We start from the raw sequence: 22817 nt of genomic DNA, 5'->3' as shown, positions 1-22817 counted from the left end.
TGGAGTGTGTGTGTGTGGATGGTGTGTGTGGGTGTGGATGGAGTGTGTGTGGGTGTGGATGGAGTGTGTGTGGGTGGATGGAGTGTGTGTGTGGGTGGATGGAGTGTGTGTGTGGGTGGATGGAGTGTGTGTGTGTGGGTGGATGCTGTGTGTGTGTGTGTGTGGGTGGATGCTGTGTGTGTGTGTGTGGGTGGATGCTGTGTGTGTGGGTGGATGGAGTGTGTGTGTGGGTGGATGGAGTGTGTGTGTGGGTGGATGGAGTGTGTGTGTGGGTGGATGGAGTGTGTGTGTGGGTGGATGGAGTGTGTGTGTGGGTGGATGGAGTGTGTGTGTGGGTGGATGGAGTGTGTGTGTGGCTGGAGTGTGTGTGGGTGTGGATGGTGTGTGTGTAGGTGTGGGTGGATGCTGTGTGTATGGGGGGGTCCGTGTGAAGGTGCCGGTGTATGTGGGTGGATGGTGTGTATGTGTGGGGGTCATGTGGGTGAATGGTGTGTGTGTGTGTGTGTGGGTGGATGGTGTGTGTGTGTGGGGGGTCATGTGGGTGTGTGGATGGTGTGGGTGTGGGTGGATGGTGTGGGTGTGGGTGGATGGTGTGGGTGTGTGTGGGTGGATGGTGTGGGTGTGTGTGGGGGGGGGGGGTCATGTGGGTGGATGGTGTGTGGGTGGGTGGATTTGGGTGGATGTTGTATGTGTTTGTGGATGGTGTGTGTGGGTATGGATGTGGGGTGTGTGGTGTGTGTGTTTGTGGCGTGTGGGTATGGATGTGGTGTGTGTGTTGAGTGTGTGTGGGTATGGATGTGGGGTGTGGTGTGTGTGTGTGTGGCGTGTGGGTATGGATGTGGGGTGTGTAGTGTGTGTGTTTGTGGTGTGTGGGAGTGTGGGTATGCATGTGGGGTGTGTGGGAGTGTAGGTATGGATGTGGGGTGTGTGTCTGTGTGTGTGTGTGGCATGTGGGTGTGTGGGTATGGATGTGGGGTGTGTGGTGTATGTGTGTGTGGTGTGTGGGTATGGATGTGTGGTGTGTGTGTTTGTGGCATGTGTTTGTGTGTGCTGTGTGGGTGTGGGTTGTGTGCGTGGTATGGGGGTGGGGGGGTGGGTGTTGTGTGAGTGCGTGTGGGTGTGGGTGTGTGGTGTGTGTGTTTGTGGTGTGTGGGAGTGTAGGTATGGATGTGTGGTGTGTGGGAGTGTAGGTATGGATGTGGGGTGGATGGTGTGTGTGTGTGTGGGTGGATGGTGTGTGTGTGGGTGTGGATGGAGTGTGTGTGGGTGTGGATGGAGTGAGTGTGTGTGTGGGTGGATGGAGTGTGTGTGTGTGTGGGTGGATGGAGTGTGTGTGTGTGTGTGGGTGGATGGAGTGTGTGTGTGTGAGTGTGTGGATGGTGTGTGTGTAGGTGTGGGTGGATGCTATGTGTATGGGGGGGGGGTGTTTGTGTGAAGGTGCCGGTGTATGTGGGTGGATGGTGTGTATGTGTGGGGGTCATGTGGGTGAATGGTGTGTGTGTGGGTGGATGGTGTGTGTGTGGGTGGATGGTGTGTGTGTGGGTGGATGTTGTGTGTGGGGGGTGGTCATGTGGGTGGATGGTGTGTGTGTGGGTGGATGGTGTGTGTGTGGGGGGTCATGTGGGTGGATGGTGTGGGTGTGGGTGAATGGTGTGGGTGGATGGTGTGTGGGGGGTCATGTAGGGGTGCTGGTGTGTGTGGGTGGATGGTGTGTGTGAGTGTGAGGGGGGGTCATGTGGATGGATGGTGTGGGTGGATGGTGTGTGTGTGTGGGGGGGTCATGTGGGTGGGTGGATGGTGTGGGTGTGGGTGGATGGTGTGGGTGTGGGTGGATGGTGTGGGTGGATGGTGTGGGTGTGTGTGTGGGGGGGGTCATGTGGGTGGATGGTGTGTGGGTGGGTGGGTGGATGGATCCGGGTGGATGTTGTATGTGTTTGTGGATGGTGTGTGTGGGTATGGATGAGGGGTGTGTGGTGTGTGTGTTTGTGGCCTGTGGGTATGGATGTGGTGTGTGTGCTGAGTGTGTGTGGGTATGGATGTGTGGTGTGTGTGTGGCGTGTGTGTGTGTGGCGTGTGGGTATGGATGTGGGGTGTGTGTGTTTGTGGTGTGTGGGAGTGTGGGTATGCATGTGGGGTGTGTGGTGTGTGGGAGTGTAGGTATGGATGTGGGGTGTGTGGTGTGTGTTTGTGGGTATGGATGTGTGGTGTGTGTCTGTGTGTGTGTGGCGTGTGGGTGTGTGGGTATGGATGTGTGGTGTGTGTGTTTGTGGCATGTGTTTGTGTGTGCTGTGTGGGTGTGGGCTGTGTGCGTGGTATGGGGGTGGGGGGTGGGTGTTGTGTGAGTGCGTGTGGGTGTGTGGTTTGTGGTGTGTGGGAGTGTAGGTATGGATGTGTGGTGTGTGGGAGTGTAGGTATAGATGTAGGGTGTGTGGTGTGTGTTTGTGGGTATGGATGTGTGGTGTGTGTGTGTGGCGTGTGTGTGTGTGTGGGTATGGATGTGTGGTGTGTGTGGCGTGTGTGTGTGCGTGGTATGGGGGTGGAGGGGTGGGGGGTGTTTGTTGTGTGAGTGCGTGTGGGTGGTGGGTGTGGGGGTGTGGGGTGTGCGTGAATGAATATGTTAACATACTCATAAACATTCAACATAGCTATACAGTGCAATTGAGTTCCAATAAAGAAGTAAATGAAAATATAATATTTATAAATAAAAACTAACAACTTTATAAACAACTTTCCTTTTACTAAATAAATTACAAAAAATGGCTAGGTATATAACTCACAGTATTTACAATGTAAACTCATAATATCTCTGCACAAGCCATTCCAACAAAATACATTGACTGAATAATTCTCAGATTTTATTAATTATATAATATGTTAATATTCTTAACTCACACTTCACAAAACATCAAATGTCCACAATATCTTATCTATTTAACACCCATCGCTCAAATACATATTAGGTTTTTATTTTATGTACTACGTGCAATTCCCATCTAGACATGTAGTTCAAAACAAATTTTTGTATATTTTTTTTCAATTTCTGCATTATTTTAAAGAATTTTACTTAAAATTTTGTGTCTAGTTTTGTATTACATGTGCATTTAAGTTTACAAATAAATTTATTTTGTGTATTTATAATAAGTTTTTTCCAAGTGGTCTTTGTCTGATGGAGTAAAAAAACCATAGATTTTTTTAGTATGAATAAGAACACTGCAATTTTAGTACGTAAAATACATCCAATCTACATTATTTAGTATATGATTACCGTAAAAATCCACTTTTCCTACAACTAACCAAAAAATAATAATTTTTATGTACATCTGTAGGCACGCATGCAAAAAAAACATGAAATGGATTAAAAAATAAATAAAAAGTAATAATGAACTCTTATAAAAATTTCAAATAAAATCTACATTAAGTTTTTATCAATTATAATAGTTCAGTACATATCATTTAATTCACTTGTCACGTAAAAGATACCAGCACATTACTAATCCATCACAGATGCTACATATTACTGTACAAATAAAATAATCTTCTTTCTTATATTTTGTGTGGAAAAAACAAAGCCAGATGTGGTGTTTGCAGTCCTTGTTCAGTAATACATCCCACCAAGCTGTGACACATTCTGCACGGGGTGTAAGATCTAGCGGCACAGAACCCTCCCAAGCCTAGCGATAGGCTGCAGGGCTACCAACGCACCCGCTACTGCGACAACACTCCTAACGCATGAGGTTGACCAACATATAATTATACAAAGACTTTGTACTGGAGATATTAAAACAACAGGAAACACTAATTAAAGTTTTGTGTGTCACACTATGCTTATAAGCATAAAATGACTCACATAATGCTAGATCACTGATACAGCAATCAATACAGACCTGCCAACTTTTACAAACTGTCCACATATGATATTTATTATTAAAGGGATTTTTGGGAATGTTTAAGAGCGTTGCTGCAATTGATCAACCATCCCTAGGGACAAGATTATACTGTGAAATGTGATAAAACCGAAATAACAAAGAAAAGCATGCCAATACACCATACAACACAACAACTCAGTTAATACTCCATAAAGAATCAAAAGGTACTTAAAATCATGGAAACTAATTAGCTTTTTCAATCAAAACTAAAATCTAATGACAAATACCTAATCTTTTAAATATTAAATTCAATAAAAGTAATTTTTTTAGCCTGATGTTTGTACTACAACTGAATAAAAAAATAAGAAATAGTTAACATTTTTAATTTTACAACTGTTATTAGATACTCATTTTTTAAATTACGACCGTAGTACATTTTTCAAAAACACACATACTTAAGAGATTTATTTAATTTGTACCAGTAAGTTAGATATACTTATTACAAACCATTATTTAGAAAATTGCATCATGTATGAGTAAAAATGATACTGTTTTGGAGAAATTTGTACTATGGAACATTTAAGTATCATATTTGTTCAGTAATATATAAACTTTTTTAATAAACAGATTTCATAAAAAATAAAAACTCAAGCATCTTCTGTTTTAAAAATGAAATTGGCCTGAAAATAAAACCATAAAATCTTGTCTCTACCAACCCCACATTGGCATTGCTCTCCAAAATTTTAGATGCAATTTTTTTCTCCTAACAATGCAGATAGTTTATTAATGGTTCACTGATAGTTTTTGTACATAGTATCTACATTGTCTTTCATTGAAGAAACTTCACATTTTCAAATTTTTACAACTATTTTCTGCAATATGGAACATAGTAAAACAATTATTTTTTTTAAAATAATTTTCCTACTTTACTTTGATTAATTTTTGCCTTAAACTCATGTGAAATGTAAAAAAACATAATTTCACTGTATGTTCAAATTTGATTTTAAATATGTTTAATGGTCTTGAATTGTTATATACTTGATTATAAATTTTAATCAATTAAAAACCTAGTTTTGCAGAAGCCTATATTTTATACATTTAAAAAACCCTCTTAATTGTTCTATAAAAATTGTTACAATTTTACATAAATAGACAAGATTTTATGGTTTTATTTTTAGTCCATTTTTTTTTTTTTTTTTTAAACAGAGGATTTCGGTGTTATGATTTAAGTTTTTGTAAAAGCTGTTTTGTAACAGTGGTAAACTTATATGCTGCACTTTTATGATTCCATAATGTCATAAACTGGTCCAATAAAAATAGATTAGAAAGCATTTGTGGTTTTAAAGTGATTCAAAAGGGATCCACAAAAAAAAAATCAAATAAAAAATTTTTTGATCCTTGCAATGTGGTATATATTTTTTTTTGTCCGGAAAGTAACTACATTCCTTGAATTTCAAACGTTAAACGATCACTTTTTTTTTTAAGATTTGAATCAAGTTTTGGTTTATGTGCTACTTAAGTCCATGATATATAGCTTGCATTTTGGCACCATATGGTGCATTAACTTGAACATCGATGTTACGCAGTGTTCTGACATGCTTATACATATGCGTAAACACAAATATACACATACATACAAGTATATACAGGGGCACAACAACAAGGGGGGGGGGCCAAGGGTATTTTGCCCCCCCCCCCCTGAAACCTTGAAGTGGGTGCAAACGGGGGCAAAGAAAGTGCTATGTAATCAATTTTTAGATAATAAAACTGCTTAAATAGCACCATTTTCCACCTTGAAATACAAATTTTCCCGGGGGGAGGACCCCCGGACCCCCGGATACCTCCGCTTCAATAGGGGGGGATTGATGATTCTTTATAAATAGGTATATTGTGCCCCCTTTGGAAATTTAGTTGTTGCGCCCCTATATCCGTGATTCACGACATACTCTCGTCCCCCTGCGAGTGCGCAGCGGACGGGCTCAGAAGTACTTCTGCAGCGGCTCGCCTATCAGCTCCTCCATGTCCTGGACGGCCCTCCTGGCCCCCGCCTCCACCCCCTCGTGCTCGTCCTCCAGCAGCTCGGCCAGGAAGGGCACCGTCTCCGGCAGGAAGGGCATGAACGCGTCGCCAAGCGCCCGGACCACCTCGCACAGTGCCTTCAGCGCGGCCAGGCGCACCTGTCGCAGGGGAGCGTCATCGTCACCTTCCGCCTCCCGCCTCTCCTCGCCAGCCACCGCGCACCAGCCGTCAAGACAATGAAAGATGAGATGCCAATGGATAGTGTCTGATTTTATGCTGTTATAAAAAAGCAAATTTCATCTTAAAAATTGTGAATTTTTGTATTGATCATCAAATAAAAATTAAAACATCTATGTACAGGACATCCACAAAAATCTGCAATAAACTTTTTTTGAATTTATCCAGACCAAAATTTCATTTTTTTTAAATTATTTATTTTGTTTTTTCCTACAAGAAATAACGAAAATACAGCCATAGCTGGCCTAGAATTACATTTTTTTTAAAAATTAAAATTCAAACAGCATCTTGCATATGCCATTTTATAGTGTGTGTGTGTGCGCGCGTGTGTGTGTGTGTGTGTGTGTGTGTGTGTGTGAACACCACCTGAAATAGAAAATTCTTTCACAACCTGCATGATGGCAGACTTTCCCCTCAAACGACTACCACCACTGAGGAAATTCCGTGACTTTTCCAGGATTTAATATTAATTCCCCTGACTTTACCTGACCAATTCAAACTTCCCTGACTTTCCAGAAACGTGGACACCCTGATATAATATGTACATACCAAGCACAGCTGCACTGATCAACTGCTTCAACAATTTGTGGTAACACATTTCAAATTTGTAAATAAAACCATACTTTGGGCTAAGATTTTATGGTTTCATACTTTAAAAAATTTAATTGTAAAAAAATTAAAAATTTTGTACTCAATTGATAATTTAATATATATAATTAAGTCATTCAGGCAAATTTTGTTGCATTTAATGTTTCGACTTGCATTTATGTGTAAAGCTGGAGTCACAATGCCACAACAAGCACAGCAGACAGCACAACAAACCAGACAAATCATCGTACAGCGTTCCAGTACGACAGACTTAATGGCGTACAGTCGCACTACCAAGGCAACATTAACCCGACAATTCCTGATTTTCTGTCAATAAATAGTTCCAACAGCCAAATACTTCTATAAAATGCAGTATGGAATGCACTAAAAACAGTGTATAAGCTAAAGAAAAAAATGCTATCCCAACCCATTCTTTTTTCCCTTTTTGCAGAATTCTATAGTCCTTCAACCCAATGTCATAAACAGAATACCATGAGCCTGAAATTGATTAATTAAAAGTTCTTTGCTGAACACTTCCATTCTTAAATTAAATCTTCACCAATCTACAATCACAACATTGACCACGAAAATGATGTAAACAGATGAATGCAAGCTACAAAGGTACAAATATTAATATGTACACATGAAACCAATTGTCATTTTTCAGCATAAAAATCTACCAAGTAGATAAATATTTTTGAAGTTTAGTTCTGTAAGGTTTCAGTTTCCGTTTTGCTTTCCGTCGGGCAGCACGACACAACAAAATTATAAATAGAATCTATTCCTTGCGGGCTGTTGGGGTGTGTATTTTGTCAGGGTAACGTCACAGCGACCTTGTACTTCATTGGCTGCTGAGCGTGTCGCACGACTCCGACTTTATGCAGTGTGTATACTTCCATTTTGATGTTATTTCTATCAAGTTATATTTAACAAGTTAACGTGCACAAGTTATAGAATGGATTGAGCTTGAAGTCTCATAGACATCTACGTCATTGAGGTGATGAAAGGTGATAAGATGCTAATGAATGCAGCTGAACACATCATTGTTTCCATTAGACTTACCTCCGGTGTGTTGTGCCTCATTTTAAGCAGAACTTGGTAAATGAGGTCCTTCCACAAAGCATCATCTGCCACAGCAACGGCAAGCTGAGTTATACACGGCACAACCAACGTAGTTGCTCTAGATGTCATCGAGTCTAAACCATTTAAAGTGTTTTCCAGCTGTAAAAAAAGATTCAATGCTTGTCAATTGAAAATAAAACTAGATTAGAAAAGCCATTAACACAAGATTAATGTGCACATTTCAGCTAAAAAATAAATAAATATTTTACAATTTTCAAAAGTGTATTATATTATATATGTAAAAATAATACAACTAAATAAACCATACTTGATGGCTGAATCTTAAAATAATTGTTTTTGAGAAATTTATAGATTTGTAAATATTCCATAAGCTAAAACTTATGATGTATTTCCAGACATAAGTTGTCCTAAATAAAACAAAAATAAAATTGTAATCCATACAAAAAAAATTCTTATTGAGTTTTTTTTAGGGATGGGACGATTCCAAAATTTTCGATTCCGATACCCGATTATCGATTCCTTAAAAAATCCTTCGATTCTCGATACTCGATACTCACCTAGTTAACTTAATATTAAATAATTCAAATTCTATTTGCAACATTTTTTTTTCAGCTTTCAATACATATATGATGTAGCATACATCATAAATTCATATTTATCAAATTTGAGTACACAAATAAGTTATTAACATTAACTCATATAAATGATTACTTCATTAGAAGTTAATGGCTCATATGTCAAAGGGGTCAAACTAATCTAAAATTTGTTTTGTAATACGGAATAAACTATAAAAAAAAATTTTAAGCTTTCCTGGAGCAGTATAAATTATTTTCGTTCATACAACTTGCCTAACTTAGAGAAGGGTACAAATTAACTAAAAAATTTGTGAAATTAAACAGTAACAAAATTAAGCAACAACTAGAGAACTAGCAAATGAAAGTGTTGTACTTGATTGTGGTATTTCGGCGTTAAGTTACATTTAAGAAACACAAATTCATTCGTTGTTATTTCGGCGTTGTGGTAACGACCCAACAAAATCTATAAAACACTGACCAACTAATCATCATCATCATACCATTCGAAAATGAATGTTTGTTTACATTTTTCCGCTTTTTGGCGCGATTTAAAATGCTTGTGCTGCCCCTTACGGCTGGATGACGAAGTAGCATGGTTCGCCCGATAATCTGCTTGAAACTATGACGCTGTTCCAACTATATACCAGCGCCCCCGGCTGACGTGGTATGGCCACTCACGTAAGGCTGTTCCAAACACCGTTCGCCCAATCATCTGCTTGCTTTTGTATTTATTTGGTGTCGCTGTTCCAAGCTGACGTCAGTGCCCCGAGCTGTGTGCGTGGACTTTAAAACGTCGCCTGTTTGTCTTATCTATCCAAACATTATGTCGGAAAGGAAAATGAACGCCGTAGTTTTGCGTATTTTTACAGTATATTTTTGGGTTTAACATTATAACGTGAGCGTGTGTAAGCTTTTGTTTGCTTTAGTGCATTTATGAACAATGTTCAGTGGCGGCCATGTTGCCGTGTTTGTTTACCAGTGACTAAGTATTTAAATTTCCCGTAAAAACATTGCGATTTCGCGTTTTAATACTAAATTTCGTGGAAAAACGCTGTGTTGTGGCGATTTCGCGTAAAAACTATATTTTACGGTGATTTCACGTTTATCGTCGTTTAATCGCGATCACGAAAAGAACAGGCTCCTTCTAATACGCAGTGATATTTTTTTTTATAAATTATTTTTGTACTTTGACTTGTGTATAACATCGACCCAAGTTTTAGATATTGTTTATTTGGGGAAATATGACTGTTATATATGCGTCTAGTCAGTCATAACCCCACTCAAAGAGTCGTTAAATAATTGTATCTGACAGATTTGCAATGTTGTGAAATGATTTTTTTTTGCTACATGCGAGAATCGACTTTTATCATCGATTCTCGATTCTCGATTATTTAAGTAGAATCGGTAGGTATCGATGAAATTGGGAATCGTTTTTCCCATCCCTAGTTTTTTTGTATATCTAGATGTGAAGATAGGCTAGTCTGCAAATTCTTTTGGTCGAGTGGAGCCAAATTTAGTAATAAAAACTTTAAGTGAAGTCAAGTTTAAATCCACACTCGATTACTTCTATTTCACGTCATATATTTTTAAAAAAAATTCCTTTCGGCGCAGCTAAAATTAAGTAATTTCCAGTGTTCTGAAATGTAAATATGTAGCGGGATGTGTATTTTTTTGTGTAATTTTATAAAATCAACTGAACTTCAGATAAGAAAGCTGAGAGAATGAAAATTCAATTTTACACTGGAAAGTTTTTCAAAATAGTGTTACGTGATTTTATGCTGGTTGCACACGTCAAGTATGCATGTTTTGAGAAAAAACAAGTTAGTGCATTGAACTTGGCTCGTGTTTTTGAGTCTGGGCCCATCTCTACCTCAATACAGTAAGACCTCGGTTTACGTCGGGGTTACGTTCCTGAAAACCGCGACGTAAATAGAAACGACGCAAAATGAGCCATATTTCATGCCACCGGCGGGAAGTAGATAACACTTCTACGTGCGAGATACGTGGGTGGCCGAGCGGGCGGGCTGGTAGTATTGCATCACCGCGCGGAGAGCAGGAAGCGTCCCTCATGATGTATGATAAGATAAGGCGGTGAACGTGTAGCTTACGCTACATAGCATAAATTAACTACCGAAGGAAACAAAGAATTATAAACGAATTATATACGGTGTTTTGGTTAAAATAAAGATTTATGGTCATTGTAAACGACGTTATTGTGAATCGACGACAACTTAAATTGAAACATGAGAACTCAAACATTAGCGACGTTAATCCGAAACGACGTAAATAGAGGACTTACTGTACCTACGATTTCTCACCGAAAAAAAAAATTAAACTGCAACACACAGCAAGAAATATCAGAAACTAACACACCACACAAACATACAGAGAGCAAGAGCTACCTGGTCTACGATCGGCTGCATCAGCGTATCGAAGCGCTCCTTGTTTATGAACTTCTGCGAGTCGTACAAGAACACTTTGTGCAGAGTCTTCAGAATGTACTCGAGAAGAAGCTCGGACCTCTTCAGGGCCTCCTCGCCCGATCCAAAGTGCAGGCTTTCGGTTTTCGCAGCGTTGTTCGCAACCAGCAGATCAGCTGCGTTCTTCAGGAAGTGGCCCGCAAACAGCACGCACAGACCTTTCAGCTTTTCTGCAATGCTGTCCGAAACCCTGAAACAAAAGTTGGATTGAAGCACTGAGAGGTACCATGTTACAGTGAAAATGACTGGCTGAGAAGTCGCTTGAAAACTCGTATCATACAATTTTTCAGTTCTGCGACTTATTTAATTCACTTAAAATTATTGGCTTATGTACAGAATTTGCAAACTAAAAACAGGATTGGGTTCGAAATAGGGATAAGAAAAACATACAAAACAGAAATCAATTTTGCAGATCAGGATGATTTCGGAACACCCCATCCCTTTCAAGATGGAACTTTCAATAGAATTAAATTATTTTTAAAAATAAAAAGTATTTGAGAGAACCAGCATTCCTACAAAAAGTAGGCCTGTGAAAAAAAAAGTTCTTTGTTTTGTTTGAATTTGAATAAAAATATCAAAATATTATTGAATACTAATATCAATATCAAATTAAACAACTAGAACACCACAAAAAAAAAGTGTGGTTTGGGTTTTAAAAGTTTTTGGTGCAGTATTTGCAAAGCAATAATGGGAATATTTCCTGTATTCTAACTCTACTGAGGTGCTAGATGACTTAAACTTTGCTGACTATTCATTGCATGAATACCCTGTCGTATTTGTAATTAGAGGGTGACTGATGTATTGGAATTTGTGTCGTGCACGGGATACTAATGAAATACAAAACTAAGGTTTGCATGGATACGCTTCAAGTGAAAACAGTTGCTGGGTTATCTTAAAGAGTGAGAACTTGTATTCATTGCGCTGTTTGCGAAACAGTAAGCTGGCAGCAAAAAATTTGAATTTATGGTTAGTCACTTAGCACCAGTACGAAGGATAGCCCTGTGATTAGTAGTACGTACATTTTACCCCCATTATCTGGTAACTGTAAGACTTCTGCGAATCCTGTTTTTTTTTATTTGAATACGATATAAAATTAATCATATCATCAAATATATTTTTAATCAAATTAAACGTAGGTAGTTAGCGTGAAACTATTTTTGCACTCCACAGGAGTACTGTACAGGAAAAAACTGATGATAATAGAGGGAACTGTATATAAAACCATAACAGTGGTTTATAATGCCATAAAAATATAACTGTCCATGCATTTTCTTAAACCAGTAAAATTTATGTTTGAAAAATAAGCGTCACATTATCACGGAATTGACAGAGTTGTCTAATAGTTTTCCCTAGTAGATTTTGCATTAGAGAATACTTAAGACAGCAAGCAAACTATATTCACTCACATGGAGAGTTGGAAAATGTGTACTATGCAAAGGGTTATATTTTGGTTAAATCAAAATAGATGTTTCACTCAATGCTTCTTGCCTCAATGTCAGAGATAAACATCTGCCATTTAGTAATGATAACTGTGAATACATTTTTGAAACATCAAGTTAAAGATTTAGTCTTATAAAACAACCTGTCACATGTTCTTTGAATTGAGTCTTGCAGAGGGGAAGATTGATTTTAAAATTTTTTGGACATACACCATTGCTGTATGTCATAGAAAAAACCTGAAAATGGACAAAAAATATACATATATACAGTAGAACCCCGATTATCAGCGACTCGATCATCCGATTCGCAGATTAACCGCGATTTATGTCAATCAAGTCCAATTTTTAGTTACTTATAACCAATGATTCAACATGCATGTAAATGTTAAAATACTTTGCAAAATGTATGTTGGGCAAAGAACTTTAACTCAGTCATGTTTATATACACAAAAAGTTAAAAAAAAATACTAGTACATACATACGTATGTACATACTATTTCTGTGTTCCATGTTAAGTAAGTAGATTATACACTGGACCGCGATTCCATGTCCGCGTGACTGGACTGTACACTCCCGCACGCAGCACGGCACCGTGCCACAGAGATTACCCGGCGCATGGAGACAGTCTATTAGTGTACCCAGTGTACGTTGTTGAAGCATGAAGGTGGTAATAATTTTATGTAGTGTAACAGTGATCTGCATTCCGACGGATTATACCGTAGTATTGTGCGGAAGTGTTGAGCGTTAACATTTCATCATGTCATCAAATGAACAGAAAAGAAAGCGAGTGGTACTGTCAATTTCCGACCCATCTGCAACCCTATGTCATAATAGGCCGTTTTTGCACTAAGTCCACGTTCAGTAAGCTAAAAATAAAAAATCTAACATTTAAAATTCATTTAAATAAAGGGAGATAAAAACACCATGAATTATACGAGACAGAGACACCGTTTCAAAACTATGAAATCAAGTCTCAAAGAACTGGTATGAAAAATCTTATCTCGAAAAGAATTTTAAAGGCAGTCGTTCTGTAAAACAATAACCAGCCCGATTGTGTTACTGACAATAGAGCAATGAGCGAAGTGTGGCAGCGTCGCTTACGAGCGATGAAAAGAATGCGTGACCTTGGCAGCTATCAGCTGTCTTGGGCCCTCGGACTGGCCGGGTGGCTAGCCTCACACCTCAGTGCAAAAACGACTCGCGTGCCCACGTCTCCGCCCGCTTCTATGTCAACAACGCACACGCACATAAAGCATGTTTATATTTATATGTAATCTCCGAATGTCCACAGATGACTGTCTGTGGGCTAATGACCTTTGAGGGAAGCATGACTCGGCTAACCGCGATTTTCGATTATCCGACTCGCTCGTCCCCTTCATTAACACGGATAATCGGGGTTCTACTATATATACAAAAACAACTGTTGTCATTCATTATCCAGATTATCTGTTTAGTATCATCTGTTTTTGTCTGTGTTGTGATATTATTCCGGCTAATTCCTTCGACGGAATTCTCAATGCATTCTATACATTTTTCTTTGTCCATTCTTCAAGTTTTCTCTATGACTTAAGAGTGTAAACTAGCAATAGCATATTTTGAAAAAAAAAAATTGTTTTGAACCTTTGTCAGATTACCAAAAAAATTAAAAGCTTATTCATGGGGATGTATTACAGGAGCAAGTGGGTCCGACCTGTAGAAGGTAATGGTGCGATCCTTGTGGGACTCGGTGCTGGTGGCCCAGTGGTACAGGCCGTAGTACAGGGGCCGGAAGTACGACTCGGACAGCTTCAGGATGAGGGCCATCAGGGCGTCGACGCAGTGCCCCTCCACGAGGGACACATCGTCCAGGTGGACGTCCTCGCAGTCCGACCGGAACTGGAGGGCACGCTGGAAGAAGGCGGTGAGGTCGGGCTGGTGGCGGGCCAGCTCGGCCGGCGGCATCGCGGAGAAACTCTCCGCCAGGACGCCCATGAGCGGGCCGACTGCGGCGTACTCCCGCCACTCCAGCAGCCGCGCGTGGCAGCGCGCCACGGCAGGGACCAGCACGCGCGGCGGGATGCACGTGGAGATATTCTGCCTGAGGGCAAGCCCAGCAACGAGTGTTTAGGAGTTCTGTAATTGGTGCTAGTTTTCTATAATGAGCCAATGTGTGGCTATGTTAATTGTGTTGCTTGTTTGTTCGTTGTAAAATGTTTGATGACAGCTAACTTTAGGCAAGCACTCACTTGTTTTTGTATTTATATTACTGTTGGTTTTAAAAAAAAGAAATCTCATTCAGTTCATCTTGAGTTATCTTTATTTTTATTACATTTGGCTTACTAAAAATAAAATACGTGCGCATTTGTACTATTGCATGCTTTTCTAAGAATGAGACATTTAGGGTATTTTTACTACATTTTCAATAATATTCTGACCAAAAATTGTTTTCGTCAGCATCGGTTCGGAATCAGTAACAGTTGTATCGGCATATCAGTGATATCAGCGTTATCAGCATATTGGCAAAATTTTGTGAATCTGTATAATAGCTCTAATTATTACCCAAATGTATTGAATAAATATATTGGAAAGTTTTTTACTTTTTTTTATATATACATATATTGCAAGAGTTATTAGTAGCTAATTTTTACATTACGACATTGCTACATTTTTCAAACGCACATATACTTGCCAATTTATTTTTATTGTCACCAGTGGTAAGACATGCTTATTACAAATTATTAGGGGTGTGCGGGATCCCGACGCTTCGGGAAAAAAGTCGGGAAAATAGGCTTCCCGAAATGCCGGGCGGGAATTTTATTACTCCCGAATTTTTCGGGAAATTGTTTAAAAATTTACAAATGTTTACTAATCATGCAAAAATGTTTTCTATCAATTCAAACTGTTTTTACAACAATATCTTTTATGGATTCGTACATTTTTGAAGATTTTCCATACTATTTAAACGCAAAACATCTTTTAAATGTATGCCGATCGTAGCGACAGCTGTGGTGTGCAGTGAATTATAATGGTTTACACATATCTAATTGGAATATAAAAAACGTACATGGAGTACCTTAAATATTGTATGCATTCATTAATTTATTTCTTCAAGGGTACAAATTTGCAAGATATGTGAATAGTCAGTTATATAACGTTATTGCCGTCACCATCGAATACTTAACCTAAAATCACTGTGTGTCCTTCGACACAAACAAAACACATGCGCAATCCAACCTTTTCGCCAAAGATATAAGAAATACTAGACTTGCGTTACATACCGAAGCGTAACCGTTCTCATTACTTGATAGCAGTGGCGATGTAGAGAACTATATTGGCACTTTGAAAAATATGAAATCATGTAGTTTTACACCACTGCTCACGAGTATCTAAACATCTATGATTTTGCTTTGGGAGAAAAAAAATAGTTGTTTACTGTTTAGTTTGGCGGGCTTTGTAGGCTGACGTTACGTTATTAAGAAGAGTCTAGCGACAGCAATGCTACCTTCCTGCAACTGCCGCACCGCTTACGCTCGTTCCGGGGCCGGCGGCACGATCATATATGTCATCTGAAACTTCTAATTATCAAATATGGCCTCGTGGCTGAGCGCTCAGCGGTTGACGGTTCGAAACCCGGCAGGTACGAACTTTTTTTTGTACTTGTAAAAATAAATACGATCACGTAACATTTCAAAAGTAATAAATATATTTGAATAATGAATGCAAATAAAAGTATATTTATTAATTAAATTGTAATTTTCAGGTAAGGACATGATAACTAATGGTCAATTAGGTTAGGTTAGCTACATTATAAATACTTTAAAACTTTGTGGACGGTTGATTTGGTTAGGATAGCTACATTAAAGATACTGTGAAATCATGTAAACTGTTTCCTAGCGCTGGATAGCTACATATTAAAAAGTTATTTGCTAAGCAACCATAAAATGATTTTACAGTAATTTTAATGTAGCTATACTTACCTAATATAACCAACCATCCACTAAACAGTCTATGTGGCATTTTTATACTGGAGAGAAAAAACGCGCGCTTAAAAATAAAAAACATCCAGGGGGTAGGCGCTCCCGATCGGCTAACTTAGGAAAGGATCGGCATTTGCGGCCAGTTGCAGGAAGGTAGCATTGCTGTCGCTAGACTCTTGTCGTTATTAAGGCTTGTGCAAAGTATCTGTTGCTAGTTTCGATGCCTTTGTATATTAAAACAAACTAGCAGCCTACAAATAATGAAGGTCGCAACCGATCAGCTAGTTACTTGTAAACCTAAAAGTGTTTGTAAGTATTTTGAACGTCTGACAGACAGTAAATCCCTGGCAAAGTGTATCTCGTGTGAAAAATTTTTGAGATGCGAGCATGGTAGCACGTCTGGATTACTAAAACATCTCAATAAACATCCCTCTATAAAAAAGAATTTGAGGATGCTAAAAAAAATGAATTCGCCACTGAAAAAAGGGCAAGTGAAGCAGACAAAAGAAATAGCAGCAAAAAAAAAAACAACTAACTTTGCAAGAAACGTTTAAATGGCCATGTTCTCGTATTAGAATTTAAATTTTTTTATTTTTTTTTTTAATTTTCCCGATACCGTCCCGTTTCCCGCGGGAATAATTTATTTTTCCCGAAAATTTCCCGCAGTACAAAAACCTATTCCCGCACACCCCTACAAATTATTATATTGTAAAAGTGGATCATGTATCAGTCAAAATGACAATGTTTTGGGGAAGTTTCACTGAACAAGAGTTATATTTTTTGAAGATTGTGCTATTTTTATAAATAAACAGAGTTCAAGAAGAAATAAAATCAATAACACAAAAAATCTCTTGTTTTAAAAACAAAATTTGCCTGAAAATAAGACCATAAAATCCTGTCTCTGGTTAAGAGTGGTATATAGGGAAGCGGCTACTCAGAATCCGGCGCGAGCAGCACAAAATACTTCTAGCCTGGGTGGAGTTTAGCCTTGGAGGAGGGGCCTACTAGGAGCGTGTCCTGGTGAAATGATGTCGGTGGAGGGGATGGACTCGGTTTACCCTCCCTCACTCCATGGTCATTCCCTCCTCATGACGGCGCGGTAAGGGTCGGGATGTCTCGACAGCATTGCTACCTGCCTGCCTGCCTTCCCCGTACAAGCGGAGTGCCGCGCGAGCTAGCAGTGGCTACACACGTTTCATTCAACTCAAATGTAATAACGCGAAAAGTATGTTTATCGTAATGGTAGCATCTTTTTTTACGCGTGTGTAGTAGTTAATAAGTAAAAAAAAAAGATAAAATGTCACGTGGATATTAAACGTTACATATCCTCCAAGAAACATGAAATTACTAGGGGTGTGCGGGATCCCGACGCTTCGGGAAAAAAGTCGGGAAAATAGGCTTCCCGAAATGCCGGGCGGGAATTTTATTACTCCCGAATTTTTCGGGAAATTGTTTAAAAATTTACAAAGGTTTCCTAATCATGTGAAAATGTTTTCTATCAATTCAAACAGTTTTTACAACAATATTTTTTATGGATTCGTACATTTTTGAAGGGTTTCCGTACTATTTAAACGCAAAACATCTTTTAAACGTATGCCGATCGTAGCGACAGCTGTGGTGTGCAGTGAATTATGATAATCGTTTACACATATCTAATTGGAATATAAAAAACGTACATGGAGTACCTTAAATATTGTATGCGTTCATTAATATATTTCTTCAAGGGTACAAATTTGCAAGATATGTGAATAGTCAGTTATATAACGTTATTGCCGTCACCATCGAATACTTAACCTAAAACCACTGTGTCCTTAGACACAAACAAAACACATGCGCAATCCAACCTTTTCGCCAAAGATATAAGAAATACTAGACTTGCGTTACATAACGAAGCGTAATAGTTCTCATTACTTGATAGCAGTGGCGATGTAGTATTGGCACTTTGAAAAATATGAAATCACGTAGTTTTACACCACTGCTCACGAGTATCTAAACATCTATGATTTTGCTTTGGGAGAAAAAAATAGTTGTTTTCTGTTTAGTTTGGCGGGTTTTGTCGGCTGACATTACGTTATTAAGGCTTGTGCAAAGTATCTGTTCCTATTTTCGATGCCGTTGTATATTAAAACAAACTAGCAGCCTACAAATAATGGAGGTCGCAACCGATCAGCTTGTTACTTGTAAACCTAAAAGTGTTTTGAAGTATTTTGAATGTCTGACAGACAGTAAATCACTGGCAAATTGTGTCTCGTCACTCTCGTGTGAAAATTTTTTGAGATGCGAGCATGGTAGCACGTCTGGATTACTAAGACATCTCAATAAATATCCCTCTATAAAAAAAAGAATTTGAGGATGCTAAAAAATATGAAGTCGCCGCTGAAAAAAGGGCAAGTGAAGCAGACAAAAGAAAAAGCAACAAAAAAACAACTAACTTTGCAAGAAACGTTTAAATGACCATCTTCTCATATTAGAATTAAAAAAATTTTCCCGATCCCGTCCCGTTTCCCACGGAATAATTTATTTTTCCCGAAAATTTCCCGCCGTACAAAAACCTATTCCTGCACACCCCTAGAAATTACCTTATTCTGCAAACAAATCTTGCCGAAGTTAAATATATTTTCCGAATCGATGTTATGTATTTTAATAACTCGCATTTGTCAACGATAGTTGTAAAAGCGTTTCGAAATACATACATATCATGTATTATGTTTAAAAAAAAGTGTTCGTGTTTTTATCAGATGGAATAATTTCCTTTGTAATTGTTTCACTTGTGTCATGGCAATGAGTTACATGCAAGTAGCATATATTTTATTTGGACGTGGTAGAAAAATGCACTATACAAAAAACCGTTGCATAAATCCACATTAAAAAACATGTATTTATTTTACATGTAATTCATACATTTTGTTTCACACCAATATACAATGTTCATTATGTTAAAAAAGACAAAGAAATTTAAAAAGAGCACTATAAATTAAACCAACGTGCACACGAGTTACTTCCAAGATAGACAAATTAAAAAAAAACTGTACGGTATAATAGACATTTCAAACACAAATATTTTTACATCACGAAAACCTTTTTCAAAACAGTTTGCAGAAAAGTCCAACAATCTTAAAAGTATGTAGATGGCCTTTAGAGAGGTATTTAAGAGAAACAAATGCTTAAATAGAAATAATTTTACAAATCCGATGCAGTAAAAGACAACAGATTATTTAAACAAGTTTAGTAGAATTACACACAAATTGGTTTTACCTGTGACGCACAAAAATGTACATAAGCTTTATATTTTTAACTAGACAGGCATTTATACTATTTTATTTAATGCACACACACGTTTAAAACAACGAAACACTGAATTTAATTCAGCTTACCACTGAAGCAAAATATTTTTATGGTCGCTATTATACATTATATAACGAAATTTATTTCGTTTCTCCTTTTTGTTAGGACTTACAAGACAAGAAGTTTATGCATACCGAACACTCTTTTTAGGAAATTCTCTTGTTTCTCATTTATAAATTTTACAAAATTTCTCAATTGGCTGCCAAATGAATTAATTTCCTTCAAACTAAGTAACAGTTACGACCACCTCAGTATTTATTCACCTAAACAAGCAATGTCTTCTATAATTTTAAAGCACCATTGCTCACTTGAGCATGTAACCATTCTGGAAAGCTTAACTCAGCTTTAAAATTTACATTATAAGTAAGACATTTTATTTTTTTATATATCCAAAATAATTACGGTAATGATTCTCTAGGTAGGCACTGAACGTGACCACACGGGCTATACTTTCTTATGCACATGCAGATGCTGGCATACTAAAAATGAAGGTTCATGAAAATGCTTGTCATGGTTAAACGTTCTGGAAACAATGAGCAAGAATAATTTCCAGTATGAAAGGTGATAGTCTATGAAGCTAAGTGAGCAGGCGACGTAGACTGATAAATCACAGGTCACTATAAAAATTAGTTTGAATGATTATCCAAGACCAACATTTTCTTGAAAGTTCTGCAAAAGCTTGAAAAATGTTCACGTTTAATATAATCAGGATGTAATATTCGGTTTTGTTTTGGACGATCTTCGTTTTCCCATGCATTTTATCTTATGGCTTCTGATAGCCTCTGTTATGTGCGGTGGATCCCGAATTTCCATATTTATTGTGTGTCTAGGACAAACTAATTCCGGAAGATCGCATTGTGTATAAAATAAAACGAGTTTTGGCTCCATTTTTTCTTTCCAGAATGTGTCGTCTCTGAAAATTTCCAATACTTTTACTTTCTTTTGGCTCGAAGTCCAGATGCCAAACAAGCAAATATCCGTTCGGGTTATGTGAAGCTGACCCTGGACTTGGTAGAAATATTCATGATCTTTTTTTAACGAAATGACAGTAGGACTTTCTTCAGAATATTTCAAATAGTTTATTTTGCCTTCTCGCATGGCTTCATTTATGTCCATTCCATATGCCAAAGCAGGACACTTTATTTCTACGAGACGGTCTTCACCAACAAGGCCATCGGGTGTTGCGGCAAGAAATGGGTGTTTTTGGTCAATAAAAAGACCAGCTTTACTTATATTAATTTTTTCCTGGTCTTCTAGCTGTTTGATGGCTATTTCTTCGGACTGCCTGCCATGTTGTACTGCTGGAACATTAAGTATGTCATGAGAGTATATTATGACTCTTACTAGGTTCTTGCAGCTTGTTGGCTTCATACGTATTACCCTCCCGAATTTTTAAGCTGTCAATAGTTTCCGTCTCCTTTCCAGCCATTCTCCACTTCCTGCTTGTAGTATCGTTTCTCTTTCTATTTGACGGCGTTCTTCATCAGTTTTCTGAATGGACTGTAATAATCTGGTTTCTTCTTGTTGGTATACATCCACTGGCATGTCTGGTTTCTAGCACTGCGGCCCATAATCTTTGTCACTGATTGCTTGGGATAGAGATTTCCTAAAATCGATTCATCTGCACTTTTTACTATTTCGTCTTTTCTTAATTCTAGGTTTGCGCTTAAGTTCCAATTTTTTTGCAACTTTGTTAGGGCTGATGCCATCCTGCATTGTCTTTTGTAGAATGTAATGTGGCATTCTCGTATTGTGTGCTACCACAGCAGCAGCACATCTTCCCTGGTATGACCTTCTGGTGGTATAGTTTATACGTTTACCACCAGAAAACTTAGTAATGACCGAATTGAAGTGTTCTGCAGCATTATTATCAACATCAAATATCAAGCTACATGCCTGCGTAACCAAGTAGACAGCAGCATTTTTGTTTTCAGAATACAGACCACTTTTTGAAAGTTCTGGGACATAATTAATTTCACCTTCCTTTCGACCATTACAGAAATACCCTAATTTTCGACACTCCAAGTGCTCACCAAATACATGGCTAGGACCATTTTCAATATCATACTTCAAGCCTTGAACTCGATTGTTTTGAATAGTGTTTTCAGTTTTTCGGTATGCAACTGCCTTCTGTGCGCCTGACACAATTTTGCTTATCTTGTTACACACGACTTTTCTTAAGGCGACATTCATCAACTTCCAACGATAGTTTCATAAAAGATGGTTCCTACACTCGATTTTCTCAACAGTAATGTTCTTATAAGGACGTGCTTCCAAATTTTTTTTGTAAACACTACTGTCCCCATCCCCAATCATCCTGGCATACTTTACATTGTGTTCAGCCTCACTTTGCTGAAAGCCTTCAAGAATGAAATTAGCTTCCATGCTGCTAGAAATTCCTTCATGATTTTTGTAACAAACATGCTGGGGAATAGTTCCATTTATTGTTCGAGCACAAACATAGCAATATTTGTTAGCGACAGCCATGAAAAGAACTTTCTTAGTTTCATAGCCCACTATAGCAGCTACACCAGATAATGCATCGTATTTTGTTTTGTAGGATCTTTTGGACCAGGAGCCATCTACAACCACCGTCAAGAGTGGAATTCCAAATTCATCCACGTTCCCTCTTTGTTTTGCTAAAGCTGCTTCTTCTTCAACAGCTTGTTTCACTGAGTTGTTGCTGCTTTTTCCCATCCGTCACACACTTTGTTGTGATATTTTGAATATGTCATTGTTGACATGCATGGTACTCCCACAGTCGCACAAAACTATTCCAGATGTGAAAGTCCACCACCGATGCTCATGATTCCAGAAACTGCCCTAGAATTGACATCCGTGTACGAAGGACTACATGGATTTTGAGTTGGAACTGAAAAGGTTCTGTTGCACATATTACAAGAAAACATAATAATGGAAGAAAACCCTCTAATTACCTCCCTTACGACACTCATATTAGCTAGAGTACAACCGAACGCGGGACTATGGTTACTTATTTCAACCAGTTTATTTATAAAAATACATCAGTTCAACGAACCTGACTCCTTCCAAATTAAGGTCGGCATGAATCTCTTTTTCTCTATGCATGGGTATTTCGTCAGCACTATTTATTAGGGAAGAGCTGGCCACAGGCTCAGAATCAAATTCGTTACTAGCGTGAATGAAGTCGGTGTTCAAAACTGTTGTTTGTTCTTCATTGTCTGTGGATGTAGAATATTCGCCTTTTGCC

The 22817-nt window shown here is 38.4% G+C and overlaps 1 protein-coding gene across 2 annotated transcripts in view; it reads right to left on the bottom strand.

Annotated features, from left to right (window-relative positions):
• Positions 1–2716: 2716 nt before the first annotated feature.
• The window catches only part of LOC134537809 (HEAT repeat-containing protein 1), a 103605-nt gene continuing 83504 nt past the window's right edge, over positions 2717–22817 (bottom strand). For both annotated transcript variants that reach the window (XM_063378643.1, XM_063378644.1), the window contains exons 23-26: positions 13978–14364; positions 10771–11038; positions 7773–7931; positions 2717–6043 (exon numbers count right to left, since the gene is read on the bottom strand). In XM_063378643.1, coding sequence (XP_063234713.1) covers positions 5846–6043; positions 7773–7931; positions 10771–11038; positions 13978–14364 — 1012 coding nt within the window. In that variant the 3' untranslated portion in view covers positions 2717–5845. The remainder of the gene's footprint in view (positions 6044–7772; positions 7932–10770; positions 11039–13977; positions 14365–22817) is intronic.

The sequence above is a fragment of the Bacillus rossius genome, chromosome 12, assembly GCF_032445375.1.
Source record: "Bacillus rossius redtenbacheri isolate Brsri chromosome 12, Brsri_v3, whole genome shotgun sequence".
Lineage (NCBI taxonomy): Eukaryota > Metazoa > Arthropoda > Insecta > Phasmatodea > Bacillidae > Bacillus > Bacillus rossius.
This window is presented reverse-complemented; position numbering and strand designations above follow the sequence as displayed.